General features: G+C 41.4%; 1 protein-coding gene across 1 annotated transcript in view; it reads left to right on the top strand.

Annotated features, from left to right (window-relative positions):
* Positions 1 to 14,330, top strand: part of ANKH (ANKH inorganic pyrophosphate transport regulator) — a 97,677-nt gene that overhangs the window by 51,949 nt on the left and 31,398 nt on the right. The window contains exons 2-3 of the mRNA XM_080339297.1: positions 5,540 to 5,756; positions 13,286 to 13,404. Of these exons, the coding sequence (XP_080195423.1) occupies positions 5,540 to 5,756; positions 13,286 to 13,404 (336 nt within the window). The remainder of the gene's footprint in view (positions 1 to 5,539; positions 5,757 to 13,285; positions 13,405 to 14,330) is intronic.

The following is a 14,330-nucleotide window of genomic DNA, read 5'->3' as shown; positions in this document are numbered from 1 at the left end:
TTAGGTCTCCTTCGTGCAGGTGTCAGCCATCCCCATTCAGTGAACACCACTTGGGGAATACATCCTGAAGGGCTTCCCACCATCATGGCTCGTAGCTCTCTTGGCTTCAGGATCACTGTTCTCCACATCCCATGGGGAGGCCACCGTCTGCAGCAGCTGATTCACCCCTCCACGATTGCTCCCTGTCGTAAATATTCTGGCTCTTGTCAATGACAATTTTAAATGAGGCACATTTTGGCTTCATTATTCTGTTTTTTTTTCCCGTGGTCCTGCACCATTATCTTCTGCAGCCATCTGCGTTTTTTTGTATTATTCTCAGTCTTGTTGTGCATGAATCTACTCACAAGCAGTAAGTGCCCAGGGGTAGTGTGCTCTAATTACTCTTCTAGCTCCCCAGCGTGTCCTCCTTGTCTTGGTTCTTGCAGTGGGAAGGATTTCCCATTTTCACTGACTTCACTCTTGCCACTTCTGCGCTGTTTATTCCGGTGCCTCCTGGCTGTGGCTGTAAGAAGTGCTGTTCCCTGATGTACCCCCGGTCAAGTGCAAGCTGTGAATGCTCTAAAATTATGTTATTTTTGATTTAGAGTCTTTCTTTAAACTTCTCTAGGACACATTTTTGTACAGCCTTTATATTGATAGTGAGTGAATAGCATCAAAAAGTAGAACAGAGCGCCTGATAGTAGTCACAGAGTAGCAGGCATGGCAGATAGGAGTAGGAATCTTGCAGAAATGTTCATTCTTGCTTTCTGTTGCTGCTCAGGAAGGTGAAAATGTGGAAAAAAATTGTTACTGATTGCATTTGAGTCTTCATGGATTGGGTTTTGTTTCACAGGGTCTATTGGCTTTCTTCTAGGCCATGTTCTCTTTACTAAAGCAGACAGAGTAAATTCAGTTGAAATTTTTGTACCCTAACATGTTTTTGAGATGAAGCCATGACACCTGCCCTGCATTTCCAGTTTCTTTCGAATTAGGAAGCAGCAAGAGACAGAAGGACTTCAGCTCTTATTTTCAGGGCAGTCCTAATGCTCTTCCAAGGACGGCCTCTCTAGAGACAGGCCACACATCAAGGGGGTGCCTGAGTGTCCCTCTCTCAGGACAGGTATCTCTTATTCCTTCAGGCTGGGGGTCAGGGCTACGGTCCCTTTCTGGGGACTGGGATTATTTCAGTGGGTTGAACTGATGTCAGCACTTTCAGTGCTGTAGACAGACGTGAGTAGCTGTTTTCTTACAGCCAGCTTTAGTAAAGGAGCAGGGAGGGAGTCGATTATTTTAATAGTGGGCTAATAGGAACTGACCTCAGATGGCATTTGACACGTGATCTACGAAAAATGCCAATTCAAAATTAGAGATATTGAATTAGAGGAAAAATTGATACAGAACAAAACAAAACAAACAAAAGAGATGCAAAACAATAAACACTCCTCAGTCATCATTTCCAAGCTACAAGGTCTGGATCCCTCTACCCCTTCAGAGCTCAATCTGTATGTTTGTTTGGGCAGTCTTCTTGAGCTAGAATAAATGTGCACATACTGTTTTTACCCCGTTTTCTCCCACTTCTGTGTCTGCGTCCACGGAAGTCTTACACAGATCACTAGCTCTTTCCCTCAAGTTGCCGACTGCGGCTCCTGCCTCTACGAGAAACCCTGGCAGAAGCAGAGATGCAGATGGGATAATGCTTAGGTAGCACCGACGCAGGGATTCGATTGTGCCATGCTTGATAGAGCATCAGGTCGCCCAGGTGTCCTTCTGGCAGTGCAGCTCCTGCAGTGGTGATGGGGGGAGGCAGAACAGCCAGAGCCAGCTGGTACATTTGATACTGAAGATTTCAGTGTGACAGGATTTAGTAGATGAAAACTCAGCCAGCAATCCTCAGGACAGAGATTATTTGACACAGGAGAGGGGCTGTCCCTTATATCAGCTTGATTTTTAGTTGGATATTTTGTCTTTCTTCCATTTTCTTAGGGGAGGACAGGTAAGAAGAAAGAAGGAGGGGGAGGGGGAACATCTCACAAATCTTTTCTGAACTGAGCATATATTTGGCCAAGTTACTGCCAAACTGAGCAGGTTTTCGGTGTCACCCTTAGGCAGATAACTAGCTGGAACAGACTTGAAAACAGCTCAGGCAGAATCCCAGCTTCGAACTGAAGAAGCTGTAGGAGGGTGCCACCTTCCACTAAGTCACGGTCTCCTTTTCCAGGATAAGCAAAACGGAGGACTAAAAGGAGTTACATTTCTTGAATTTTACCTGCTCTTATTTGAAACACATGCAGTAATCAAGTATTGACTTCATAGTCAATAGTTAACTTCAAATAAAGTAGAAAATGTGCCCCTCCAGTTAGATACAGACTATTGAAATTCTATGCAGTACATAGGTAATATTTTTAAAAGCAGAAGTAAGCACATACAATAGGTTTGGCTTTCACAGTGAATTTTTTTATGCTTTTATATGTCATCCAATAGTCTCTGTGAGGGGAGGATCATGTGGGAAGTGGTCAAGCTCTATGGAACCAGCTAAAGAGACGGACTTCGAATTTTTGGCAACAGAGGTGTGTAGCTGTAGATCGGAACCAAACCTTTTCTGCCAACATTAGTGAATAGTGTTGAAAGCTCATGCAAAATAGGACAAGCTAGACCCTTGACATTTTTCTCCCAATTGTTGCTTTTAAAATCACTGCCTTTGCATGCAACACTTTGTGGGATTCATCCATTATGCATGTCCTAGAAATTTCATAGAGGTCTCTTATGTTCCTTCTAAGAGGATAAAGCCAGCTGTGGTACCCAACTGTAAAGATGTGGTTACTAGACTGAAAAGTCATTAAGTGCATTATATGGTTTTTGTCTTACTTGAATCTTTTAGGTGGGAATTTCAAAATGCTAGGCCTCTCCAGTTTTAGTAAACATTGAAGAAAGCACACAATTATTAATGAAAAAAGACTCAAGGGGTTCTTACTGAGTCCAGTAGTAAAGATTTAATCTTTCCAGTGATAACATAATGTGTTATAGAAGACATTGCATACCTGTAGCTGTACCTGTAGCTGTAGCTACAGTACCTGTAGCTATCGGAGCCTGCCTTTTTGAGAAGTGTTTTAGGAATATGATTTACTTCAACTAACCTCTTCATGTACCTACCAGATCATGCTCAACCTGGAAGTATTATGTGCTTCTTTCTGGTATTTCTAAAATAAGGGTCAGCAATGTCAGTGCCTTTATTTTAGTCAAAGTTGATTAATATCAATTTACTGTGACATTCTAGCCTACTACCGTATTAGGTTAGCTGTTCATTAAGAACTCAGGAGAAGGTGCCATCACAAATAGTCTTCCTTCCAGCATCTGGATTTCCTGGTTCTCCCTTTAAGTTTGGTGTGAACAAGCCAGCTGAAAATAGGATGACATCTGAAATACATATGATCAAGCTAACTTCTCCTATTAAGTATTGTCATTATTATTAATATTGTTACTACCTAGTTTTGTGTAATTTCTTTGACAAGCTACACAAATCTCACTAGAGATATGTTCTGTTGCATGCAAAATGGACAAGGAATACAGATGCTGCTGATGCAGTTCTGTTATTGATTTTTGTTCACACAAGAAGTGCACGAGATAGATAGTGTCAGATAAAAAAAATAGAGACCTTGACGTGGTTTATATTTTTCTTTCTTTATAAGATACTGAATTGGAAATCTATCGAATTGGAAATCTATCAGGAAATTAGACTGGAAGATTACTACCTGCATGGCTGGCATCTTTAGGAAGTTTAAATGAAAATATTATAGTTCTGTATACAACTTGATATTGATTGTAACATCATCACAAGCATCATCACAAAAGACAGCTAAACTTGACTGTTCATTTCAGAGGCCACAGTCTTTTCCACAAATTGTTTGAGTACAGTTTTTATACATCCACTACTGGTTTGGGCATCTGCAGAATAAATATAATTTGAATTCTTATTGATGCAATAGATGGAATTATCTATACCTGAGGAAAGGTTGCATATAGCAGCTGTGGATATTCCATATCTAACACGTGGTATTTTCAGGAAGGGGCAAACTGGAGCAAGACAGATGAAAACATTTGGAGTCTCAGGTGTTCAGGCCAGAGCACATGGCTAGAGAGATTTGGCAGATATCAAGGATGGAGAAGTTGGTATTTTCTATAGCTTTTCACTATGTTGACAGTGCAGCTTTAGATTCAAAAACTAAGCACATCTCACAGAAAGAGTGGAAGAGAACAGTAAGAAAAATACTCATTTCTGCTACAAGGATGTGGTTTCTTTTGAAGTCAATGGGAGTTGCTTGCTTGTATGGTCTTTGGAAGGGAAAAAAGAAGTCAAAAGACTGCAGCAAAAAGATTATGTTTACATTTGAAATGAAAGAACTTTCACCCCAGTTACCTGATGATACTTTGCCTGTTTTGTTCATTCAGAAAAAGCAGTGTAAGAACTGCTGTGGAAGTAGATAGACTGAGATTTGGAGGATGGGGTGGCAAGATGTTCCTGGTTGACCTCATTGCCGCGGCCCTGTCAGAACACATCAGCTGTAACCCATAGGAACTAAATACTCGTGAAAACAAGTCATATTTCATCCTTCATGTTTTTTGAATCTAATCTTGTTGTAACCTTTTTTTTGGGTGTACCAGATGATTGATGCTGTCACACTGCAGATAAAGTTGGATCATTCTGTCATTTTTATTCAATGTTTTAGAAGCATTTTGTTGCAAGCTGGAATCTGAATCAATTTTACACATTTTTTTCTATGGTTCACCTCAATTGTAAAAATAATCTATCTAATTCTTACTGATTCATTGGCAGACATTTCCTAAATACAGACCTAGAATGAATTAGTAGGTACGTTGAACCTGAATATGTTTTGAAATACGTGTGCTCTATTTATTTTTAGATGCACCACTAGGAAATATAAATTAATATAGGATCAGAATCTTGTGAAATACATGAAAGGAGAACACTTATGTTTGGTCATGTACATATTTGGCATAGTTCTATAATAAACATCATAGGATAATATCAGCCATTCACAACAGTTACATAGGATGTAGTGAAAAGTTCATAATGCTGAAAAAAGGTTTCAGCTCCTGAAATTGCAGCATATAATAATGTCAGACTTTTTACATGTAAAGATGACCTGCAAGGACTGTGCTTTGTTCAGTTCAGGGCTGAGACCTCAAAGCAGCATTTAAGTGGTCTTGTATTATCTGTGATTATTAGCAGGTCTTAAAATTATCCTAAAAAGCAAAGAGACAGACTTGTGCTATACTAGGAGTTCCATTATATACTTTAGAAGCAGATATTTGCTTTATCTTCGAGTCTACTTAACTTGAATTTACTGTCCGTATGAAATTATGAGGTTTCCTGTGTTTCAAGTCACAGGTTGCTGCTGCTGAACCCAGAGAAATAAGGTCAACTTGAGGTGAAAACAATGAGAGCTGAACTTTCTCGTTCCTTCAGAAGTCAGCTGCAGAGGATCATTTTTGGTACACTTCCACATGTGCTACATTATTTTCTCTTTCTGTGTTCCAACAGGCCTTGAACAGGGGCATCGCTGCTGTTAAGGAAGATGCTGTGGAAATGCTGGCCAGCTATGGGCTGGCGTACTCCCTCATGAAGTTTTTCACGGGTCCCATGAGTGACTTCAAAAATGTAGGTCTGGTGTTTGTGAACAGCAAACGAGACAGGACCAAAGCAGTTTTGTGCATGGTTGTGGCTGGCGCTGTAGCTGCTATATTTCATACCTTAATAGGTAAGGTCCCTTCACGTCTAGTTAATATGTCTTTTAATTTGCTTCCCTTGCCTGTTCTCCAAACTGATTAATCTGTGTGCTTAAGATTTCATTTGGAAGTGCAACAGGAGATGCAAAAGAGATTAAATCTCTTGGGCTGGTATCATACCCATCCACGCAACTTTTATTACTTTTTAAATAGGTTGTTAAGTGGCAGATTCCACCTCCAGGGCTCTCCTGCCTGGCAGCAAGACGTGCTGCTGATCTCTTTCAGTCCGGTGTGGGAGCAAAACTCTGGCAAAGATGACAGATCGCACGAAGCTGATAGCTCAGTCTCACTGTTAGGCAGTGATTATCAAACTAGCAGTATCTGCCCAAATGAGTTTAGCAGGGCTCCAGGGTGTGCTTGGTAGGGCTCTTTGTCAGAATTTGATGGTATTGCCGGTGCACTCCCTCTGTATCTATCCCTTTGCTACTTATCTCACAGTATAAAACTCTAAGCAAGTAGGTGCCAGCATCCTTATTAAAATATCAGGTATTACTCTCTTCTAGCACTAGTAATCATCTATTTCATTTGAATAATTAATCTATAAGAGAAGAAGTAGTTACTGAGAGCACTTTATGTCAAACTGAGACCGGTTCCATGAGTGTCCTCTGAAGCAGAGACAACACACAAGCAAATATAAACTGGACATAAAAAGTAAGGCAGCCACAGGATGTGCCAGTTCCTGAGAGCCCGGAGAAATGTGATACCAACCCAAGCATCAACCAGTACCACAACAATAAAAAGGCATGTGACCTGGAAGACACTAACTTCGTCCTCTCCCAGAACTGCACCAGATTCTCTGCATCTTCTGGCTCGTTCCACAGAGCTGAAGCCTCTGGACCTCAGCAAGGAGGAACCGGAGACACTGGAGGAAGAAGCGGAGAGTGCGTTGCATTCAGCAGGTACAATCTTGAAAGCTGGGAGGTCGAAGGGATGGGAGGAGGGCTGGTTGACAGGTAGGAGGGTTGAGTTGGGTGACGAGAAGTAGGGGGTCATTCCATCACAGAAAGATGGGACATGTGAGTCTGATGTCAGTATTCAGAATTGCCGTGAAATTGCAGTCGCCTGGAAGCTTGGCACCATTCATTATCAGGCTTTAGCATCTCAAGAGCAGCATGTGCTGCTGGTTGGCATATAGTTCCTGCCCAAGCAGGTACAAGAGCCCTCTGGTAAATATAAATGCCCCCTGCTCTTGTCCTTTAACAGGCTGCCAGCTATATTCACCACCTTTATGTGCCTCCCAAGCACTCCAGTTTGTTTGACCATCATGTCTCTTATTCTACCACTGATACAGCAGCTATATGCTGTTTACTTTTGCTCTGTGTTACAGTCATAATAAATGCTTACGGTAACGGCTCACTAGCCACGGCAACTCTGTGCCAGGGATAAGCTGTTGCTGATTTTATAAGCTGGATCCATGCATTCAAGTTAATTTAATTCACTGGTATTGATTAGTCACTTCTTCAATATGTTTACAGTTGAGGCTGCTTTATTGAGTCAATATTATAAATTTTGGGCCATTTGTATGTTTGGCTCTCATATTTCTTTGCTTGGAATGTTTCTTCAGCTCCCAGAGCTGCTCTTCTAGTTGCTCACTTGTTTTCCTGCCAGTGCTGGTCAAAGTTTTTGGCTTTGCCAACTGGATAAAGAAATATTTTCTAGTCATCCAACATTTTATTTTAAGCTGTGTTAGATTTTAAGAAAATTTGAAGTATAACTATCAGATTTCCAGGTGAAAGATGTAGCTGGATTTTCCATACGGGACTTTTTATTGAAGGGGAGGTGTTTGGAGCAGCCATTTGAAAAATGGGCCAGATGAGTTTCTTGCCTGAAATAGAGCCCTGCTGAGTTCAGAATGTCTGAAATGCCCTCTCTGTAGATATTGGGCAAAAACGAAAAAAGAAAGCTGTACTTACCATGTTTTAAAGTCCTGAATTGAAGGGCTTCACACAATCTTTCAGCTGCTTATGGTGGCAAACTGCAAAATATTTTTTAGTATTTTAACTTGTCTATGCCTCAAAATATGCAAAGGCCACAGCAGAGGCTGGCAGAGCGCCTGAGAGAATGGAGTTAGTCACATTCTAACACCAATTGCCTGGGTGATGTTGCCAAGTTTTATGTTCCAAGTTTCCTTTGAACACGTTTCAAATCCTGATTGTTCTTCTCTGACCCACAGATGCACAACCCGCCCAGCAGGAGGAAGAGAAGGAGTCCAGTGATAGAGAGGCAGCCTCCTAGGACCTACAACTACTCTCCAGCAGCTGCAAGCCTATCACAGACTATCTACATGAGACAAAAATTCACAGTACTGATGTTCAGGAGATGAAAAACAGAAACAACGAACAACGCTCAGGGGACTAAATTTCTTCCACATGCCTTGTGTATGGGGCTAAGGAAGATGACACGACTGTCTGCTATGGACTGTCAAAGCCCAGGAAGGAACGGGGAAACAGAAGCCCAATGAAATAAGGAGGAGTACCAAAATGTCAGAAGAAAACAAGTGGTGCTAGAAACACAGTGACCACAATGAATCACCATATTTCCAACTGTGATAGAAACTATTTGCAGTCTGCACACACAGCTCCTCACAAACAGCAGCCTCTACATATTTATAATACCAAAACAGGCCATTTCACCCAGCTGACTGATGCTTCGTTGCTTCAGCAGCAGTGCTCCCCACTATGGCTTCCCCACTGGAGCTAACGCAGCCTCTGTGGGAGTGACTGGCTGAGCCAAACCACTCAAACTCACAGCTGCAAGCTCTGGGTCCTTAAGTCCTCACCCCACCATGTTCCCATGAGCATCTGCAAAGTCCTCAACAACAGTTCCTATCACTCTCCTGGGCAGGTAGCAGTCAGAACCAAAAACTAGTTGACTTAATCAAAGGGAATTAAAACCATATTCTCATCCCATTCGTAATGCTGCTGCAAACCTTGACCAGTACAGTATTCCTGCACTTGCTGTTTCACTTGCGATCTGGGAATTGAAGATAGTGTGCTGCCTTCCTTCCTTTGTGTTATTTTGGGGGCAGCTACTGCCACCAATTAGGGTTTCCTGGTGGGAAGTTTGCTATGTAGTCAGATAAAGCACCTCGTTGTTTCAGAGATTGGCTTTTGGTGGGGATATTGGATTGCGAGAGAAAGGATTCAAGGTGCTAAGCCTGTGTGTGCATATTTCTGACATCTTACTAAATTGCCAGCTTGACAGAAGAGAGAAATCATTTATATAACATTATGCTAATGTAACGTATTTCATGTTGTTGCTGGTAAGCCTTCCACACTAAGTGGGTCCTTTTAACACCAATGTCATGTAGGGCATGGACATTTTCTTTGGCAATACAGCAACATTGTTCAGCCTTTCACTAATTTACTGAGAAATAGTATACTGAGAAAGTTTATTTCCTTTTGCATATTAATAATACTTTCAACAGCTCTCTGAGGTTCTGGAAATGACAAGGCAGATGTTACTTTGGGGAAACATTCTCTTTGCTTAGGTAGACGTCCTTAACTGGTGCCTACAATGCCTGATTAAAAACTACATGAGGGATCATTTGTTATTACCAGGGAAAAGAAGGTTGGAACTTTAGTAATCACGCAAACTTAGAGCAGATGGGATGGTCCAGATGTGCAACTGATTTGTTTTATGCCAGTTTATTAAGTGACAGGCCAGCAGGCTTGGGCCATTCCCGGCACAGATTGCACAGGGGAAAACTTCAGCAGCTTCAAGTAATTCCACTGATTCTTTTGAACTTCCCGTATACATGGTCACTGCCTGGGCCTGAAAGGTCTGCAAAAGAAGCAAGATACAGGTGTAATCCCACCACTTCCACTGTAACATTACTGGAATTTTCTAGAGACTAGGACTTACAGAGTGGCTTATGACAACCTGAGCTATTTTTTCCAGTCAGTCTTGTTCTAATGTGCCCACTTTACTGACTCGCACTAAACATTTTGACCTGGGAAAACATGATAGCACAGGAACACAAATTATAATATATTCCAGGCTGCTCTAACCCTTCTCCCAGTACAGGAGCAGTTTCTTGTGAGCAAGGTATTCACGGCAAAGGAAGAAGGAAGAAAGCCTGTGACCAAAGCATTTGTGGAATTTAGGATAGCAGTGATTGTTTTTCAGTTAAAACAGGCTCATGTGATGTTGGCCTACCTAAAGATATTTCAGAGACCAACAGTCATTGATAGATTTGAGAAAAAATCAACTAATGCAATGTTAGAAACAGAGCTGAGCACAGAAAAGGATGATTGCAGTAATCAGGCTGCATTGAGATGCTTGTAAGCTGTTTGGGTTTTTTCCTTCAGTAAAGCTAATATTGACATATGTAGCTCTGTGTCTGAAAGTAAATGGTATCACTTCATATGAGGGTTTGGTTTTGTTTTCTTGATGATGTCAGTATAACATACTTGGTAGTAGACAGCTCCAGAATGACTATAGTATGACTATTTGTTTGAGACTATGAGCATCATTAAGAGGGTGTTCAGTTGTTTTAAGAATGTCTGAAGTGCATGTGGTAGTAATTGGCTTGTTAGAGGCTTGAATCAGTGTAGGGAAGAGGAGATCCAATTAGGTATGTGGTTTTCAGTGTCATTTCTTAAGCTTCTGGGTCTTAACTGGAAAAGCCAAAAGCAAGAATTCCTCCTTAAATTCTGTAGCAAAACTAATCCATAGACGTATCAAAATAAATGAGGTATTAAGGGAGAGCAAACAGGCAGCTTGTCTTGGAGTTGGATTTCTCTGTTTTGGTTGAAATGATGTAAGGAATGGGAAGAGCCATCTGTTTTAGATTCGTGTAATACTCTTCAGTTCTGTTGTCTGTGTTATTAATTTTGTGTCATGCTTCATAATAAGTTTGTAAGGCTGGCCAAGGTTAACTTGTAATTGCATCAGCAATTGCTTTATTCACGGCTCTGAGACACATGCCTGTATATTACTCAGTAAATCTCGGCTTGCCTGAGTCCTTCTTTCTGAGGATGGAAACATTCATGGACATCAGCAAAAGTGACTGTGTGCTTTCAGTGACATGTGGAATAGTGACTATTTTAAAACTATCTTTTAAGCTTAGCCATTATGATTTTAAAATCGAAATAACATTAAAAAATGCAGTTAGATTTTTGATGGCGGAAAGAAAAAACCAAAAGTCTTAAAGCTTACAGAGCACAGTGCTTATATCCCTAGAAATCTTAAAAATGTGGTGCTGTGGGCTGTGGTGGTATGAGTCCTTTGAGAAGGCCCTGCCAATAAACTACAGCCCTCTGGTGAACTCTGTTCCTAGAAATGAGAGTAGATCAGCCTCTGATCCTGCTGATTCTGTGAACTTTTCTGTGATAGTAAACTTAAAAAATAATAATGTAAACATCCCAATGGCTTTTATAGCCAAAAAAGAAGTTACTTATTAATCACTTTCTGAACACTTTTAAAGTCTCATTTAAAGCAGGTGAAGTGCATGGAGAGCACGGAGGGCGACTGCTGCAGCATGCTGACTTGCCAGCACTGCACTGCTCGTGGGGACCCCTCTGCAGAAGCAAGTTCCTCAGCTCCTGGACTCTGATTCTGTCAGTGCCCATGTAGAGAATAAGGCTGGTGTGTTTCCTGCAGCAGTTTTTAAGTTGTTGTGCAGGAAAAATGTAAAGCAACTTCAACAGAACCTAAGAGACAGCTCAATGAATCCGACCTTCCTGTGTGGCTTGTCTCAGGTGCCTTCCGAACTTCTCCTCATTCATTCAAATAAGTTGACTCAGAAACATCCCTGTACTGCCGTGCTGTAAAAGCAGCTTTCTGCAAGGACTTACCACGCAAAACTCCGTAAAAGAGAGTTCTCAAAATACTGCGCAAAAATTGATATATGGGTGTTCACACAAAAATGAGGTTGTGCTTGATGTGTGACTGGACTGCAACAAGCACATGAACACTTGAAGAACTCATCTGGCCTCCCTGAACTCAGGAAAGGTCGGAGTACTGGTTTAAAGTTCTTCCCCAACCCCCTTCAAAATGAAATGAGGCTGGGAGTGCCTCAGGAGGGTGGCACTTCTATTTTACTACCTTGTTTACACTGTCTTGTCCAGACTGAAAAATCTTTTCAGTCCTGTTAACCATTTAACTACTGTATCTCTAAGCCATCACAAAACAATGATGAGCTAAACTCCTCTTCAGTTGCTTCCAAACACTGTTAATGAGTTATGAAAGATAGTTTTAGGCTAAAAAGATTGAATTGAATGCCTAGCATTAGCGTTTGTCAATCTGATTAAGTGACCTGCATGCATGCAAAGGATATCTTTTCCTGAAATACTTTTTGTGAAGGTATATACAATGATAATAGAGTTGTTATAAATGGAAAATCTGATAGGTGTTCACATTTGAAATAATTACCTTAGAAAAGACACAAGTGGAAGAGAACTGAGGTAATTCTGCTGTTACTTGTGTTGGGAGATTGACTTTACAACATAATCATTCTTTTAACAGCTATTACAACTGTATAGTGGAAACCAAGTGATAATATGCAGATCTAGAACATAGTTTGTAGAAGGTTAAAAACTGTTTGAGCTATTTAACTGTGCATGTTATCCAAGTCCCCATAGTTCAGAGATTCCGTGGTCATGGGGAGGACTCTGGGGTTATTAAAACAACTGGATGACATGGGTACTAACAGAGACACAAGCAGTTCTTCAGGGGGCTGTGTGGTGAGTCCCCGCATCTGTGTTGTCTTCAGCCCGGCGCTTTGGGCAGAGAGACCTGGCAAGAAGCTTTTTGCCTTACACTAAAAATTCTTGTCTCAGGCTGAAACAGGATGGTGAAATAACATCCTGGCGATCAGAAGTGGCAACCCCCTGGTTTACAGCAGTGCCCTTTTCTGACTTGTGACTCCTGAGATGTTTGCTCTAGATAAAGAAGGAAGCTAAGATTGGTAGAGGCTGCCCAGGGACCATACAGGGAAGGGCGCAGTGCCCTGTCTCAGCAGACGTGATCATTAGGCAGGGTAAGGGAGAGGCATAATGAGGGTGATGTGTTGCATGCCTTCGCAATTCACAGTATCCTTTCACAACTTTGGGAAGGTTTACAGGTAGTGTCATGAGAATGCAGTGACAATAGATGGTTTCAGTGTTTATATGGTACTGCATCCCATGAAATACATAATGCCTGGTGAAAACAGCTTTTCTAACAAAGAGCCTTGAGTTAATAAAAGAGCAATAGATTTTCTGGAGTACCAGTGCGTTCATTTAGCAAACAGATGTGCCACTTAGTATACCCATCTCCCAACCTGGCCATTTATTATCGCTTCTCTGCCAAAGGTTACTTGAAAAAGAACTGTGAGAGCACTCTTCTGTCATAAACACCAGCTGGTGAGGCTGTAATATCCTGAAGCCCCTGCAGCTGTTTGCTAAGTGGATGCATGTCTGAGCTCCTGGGTGTTGCAGTCTTTCAGGTACTTCTGCATATCTCACCCAGAGTCCATATGTAACCTTTATCATTCATTCCTATTCTTGTGTCTCTACAGCATATAGTGATTTGGGGTATTACATTATTAATAAGCTGCACCATGTGGATGAATCAGTGGGGAGTAAAACTCGGAGGGCCTTCCTTTATCTTGCTGCCTTCCCTTTTATGGATGCAATGGTAAGTGCCTGATTCAGAACTGATTTTTAATATTATTGTCATTTTTTTCTTTGATGACCTTAGTTCACAAGGTCTGTTACCTGATGGGAAACTGGAAGTGTGCAGAAGGAAATTGTGTCCTTTGCAAGAAATAGCTCTGGATATACCCAGACACATAATCTCCTGCTACCTGGAGAAAGCATCTGGGTGGATTTTGAACATTCAGAGATCATGGCAAACATAAAAAACCTCATCTGCCTTGTTATAGTTGCTGTATGTGCATGCTGGAAAGCATTGGTCATCTTGTGACAAGCTGCACCGTTTGTCTGTATGTGTCCTCTCATTCCAACTTGTGTTGAAAGAGTTGTATTTGCCATTGCCTTCACCGGTTACTTGCAGAGCTCACAAGGAATAAGCTCAATATTTTCTCAATGCAAATTTGTTGAAAGGGTATTTCTTACAGTCTATTTTTGCAAGCACAGCTAAGTCCAGTGTATCTTAAATGGTTGGGCAAGAGAGTCAGACATGGGTTCAGCTCCACTTCCCAGATCACCAAGCTTACTGCTTGTGGCATGCACAACATAAAAATAGGGCAGCTCTCTTTAATGCCTCTACTGCTGTGTAAAGCTGGTAAAGGATAACCTTCTCATGGTGTGTCTCCACCACTTTCCATACCACTCAGTCTGCTTGAAACAGTAGCTGACAATAAAAAGAAGTTGGATCATTAGTTTTCTTTTCCAGACAGGACACAGTCTAACTCAGTGGACCAATGGATGTTACACTTCAGAGGTGCATCCAGCTGATGAATGAAAATAAACATTTTTTCCCTTGGATTATTTTGTCTGATAATCCATCCTGTGCATCTGTTTTACAAAGAAGGGGCAGTTTCTTATTGTATCTGCTCTCTATAGTGTCTAAAATCATTGCCATTCTGCCTGTCATCCCTG

This window comes from Nesoenas mayeri (assembly GCF_963082525.1).
Source record: "Nesoenas mayeri genome assembly, chromosome: 2".
Lineage (NCBI taxonomy): Eukaryota > Metazoa > Chordata > Aves > Columbiformes > Columbidae > Nesoenas > Nesoenas mayeri.
The sequence above is the reverse complement of the archived record's forward strand: the minus strand, read 5'-3'. Positions and strand labels throughout refer to the sequence as shown.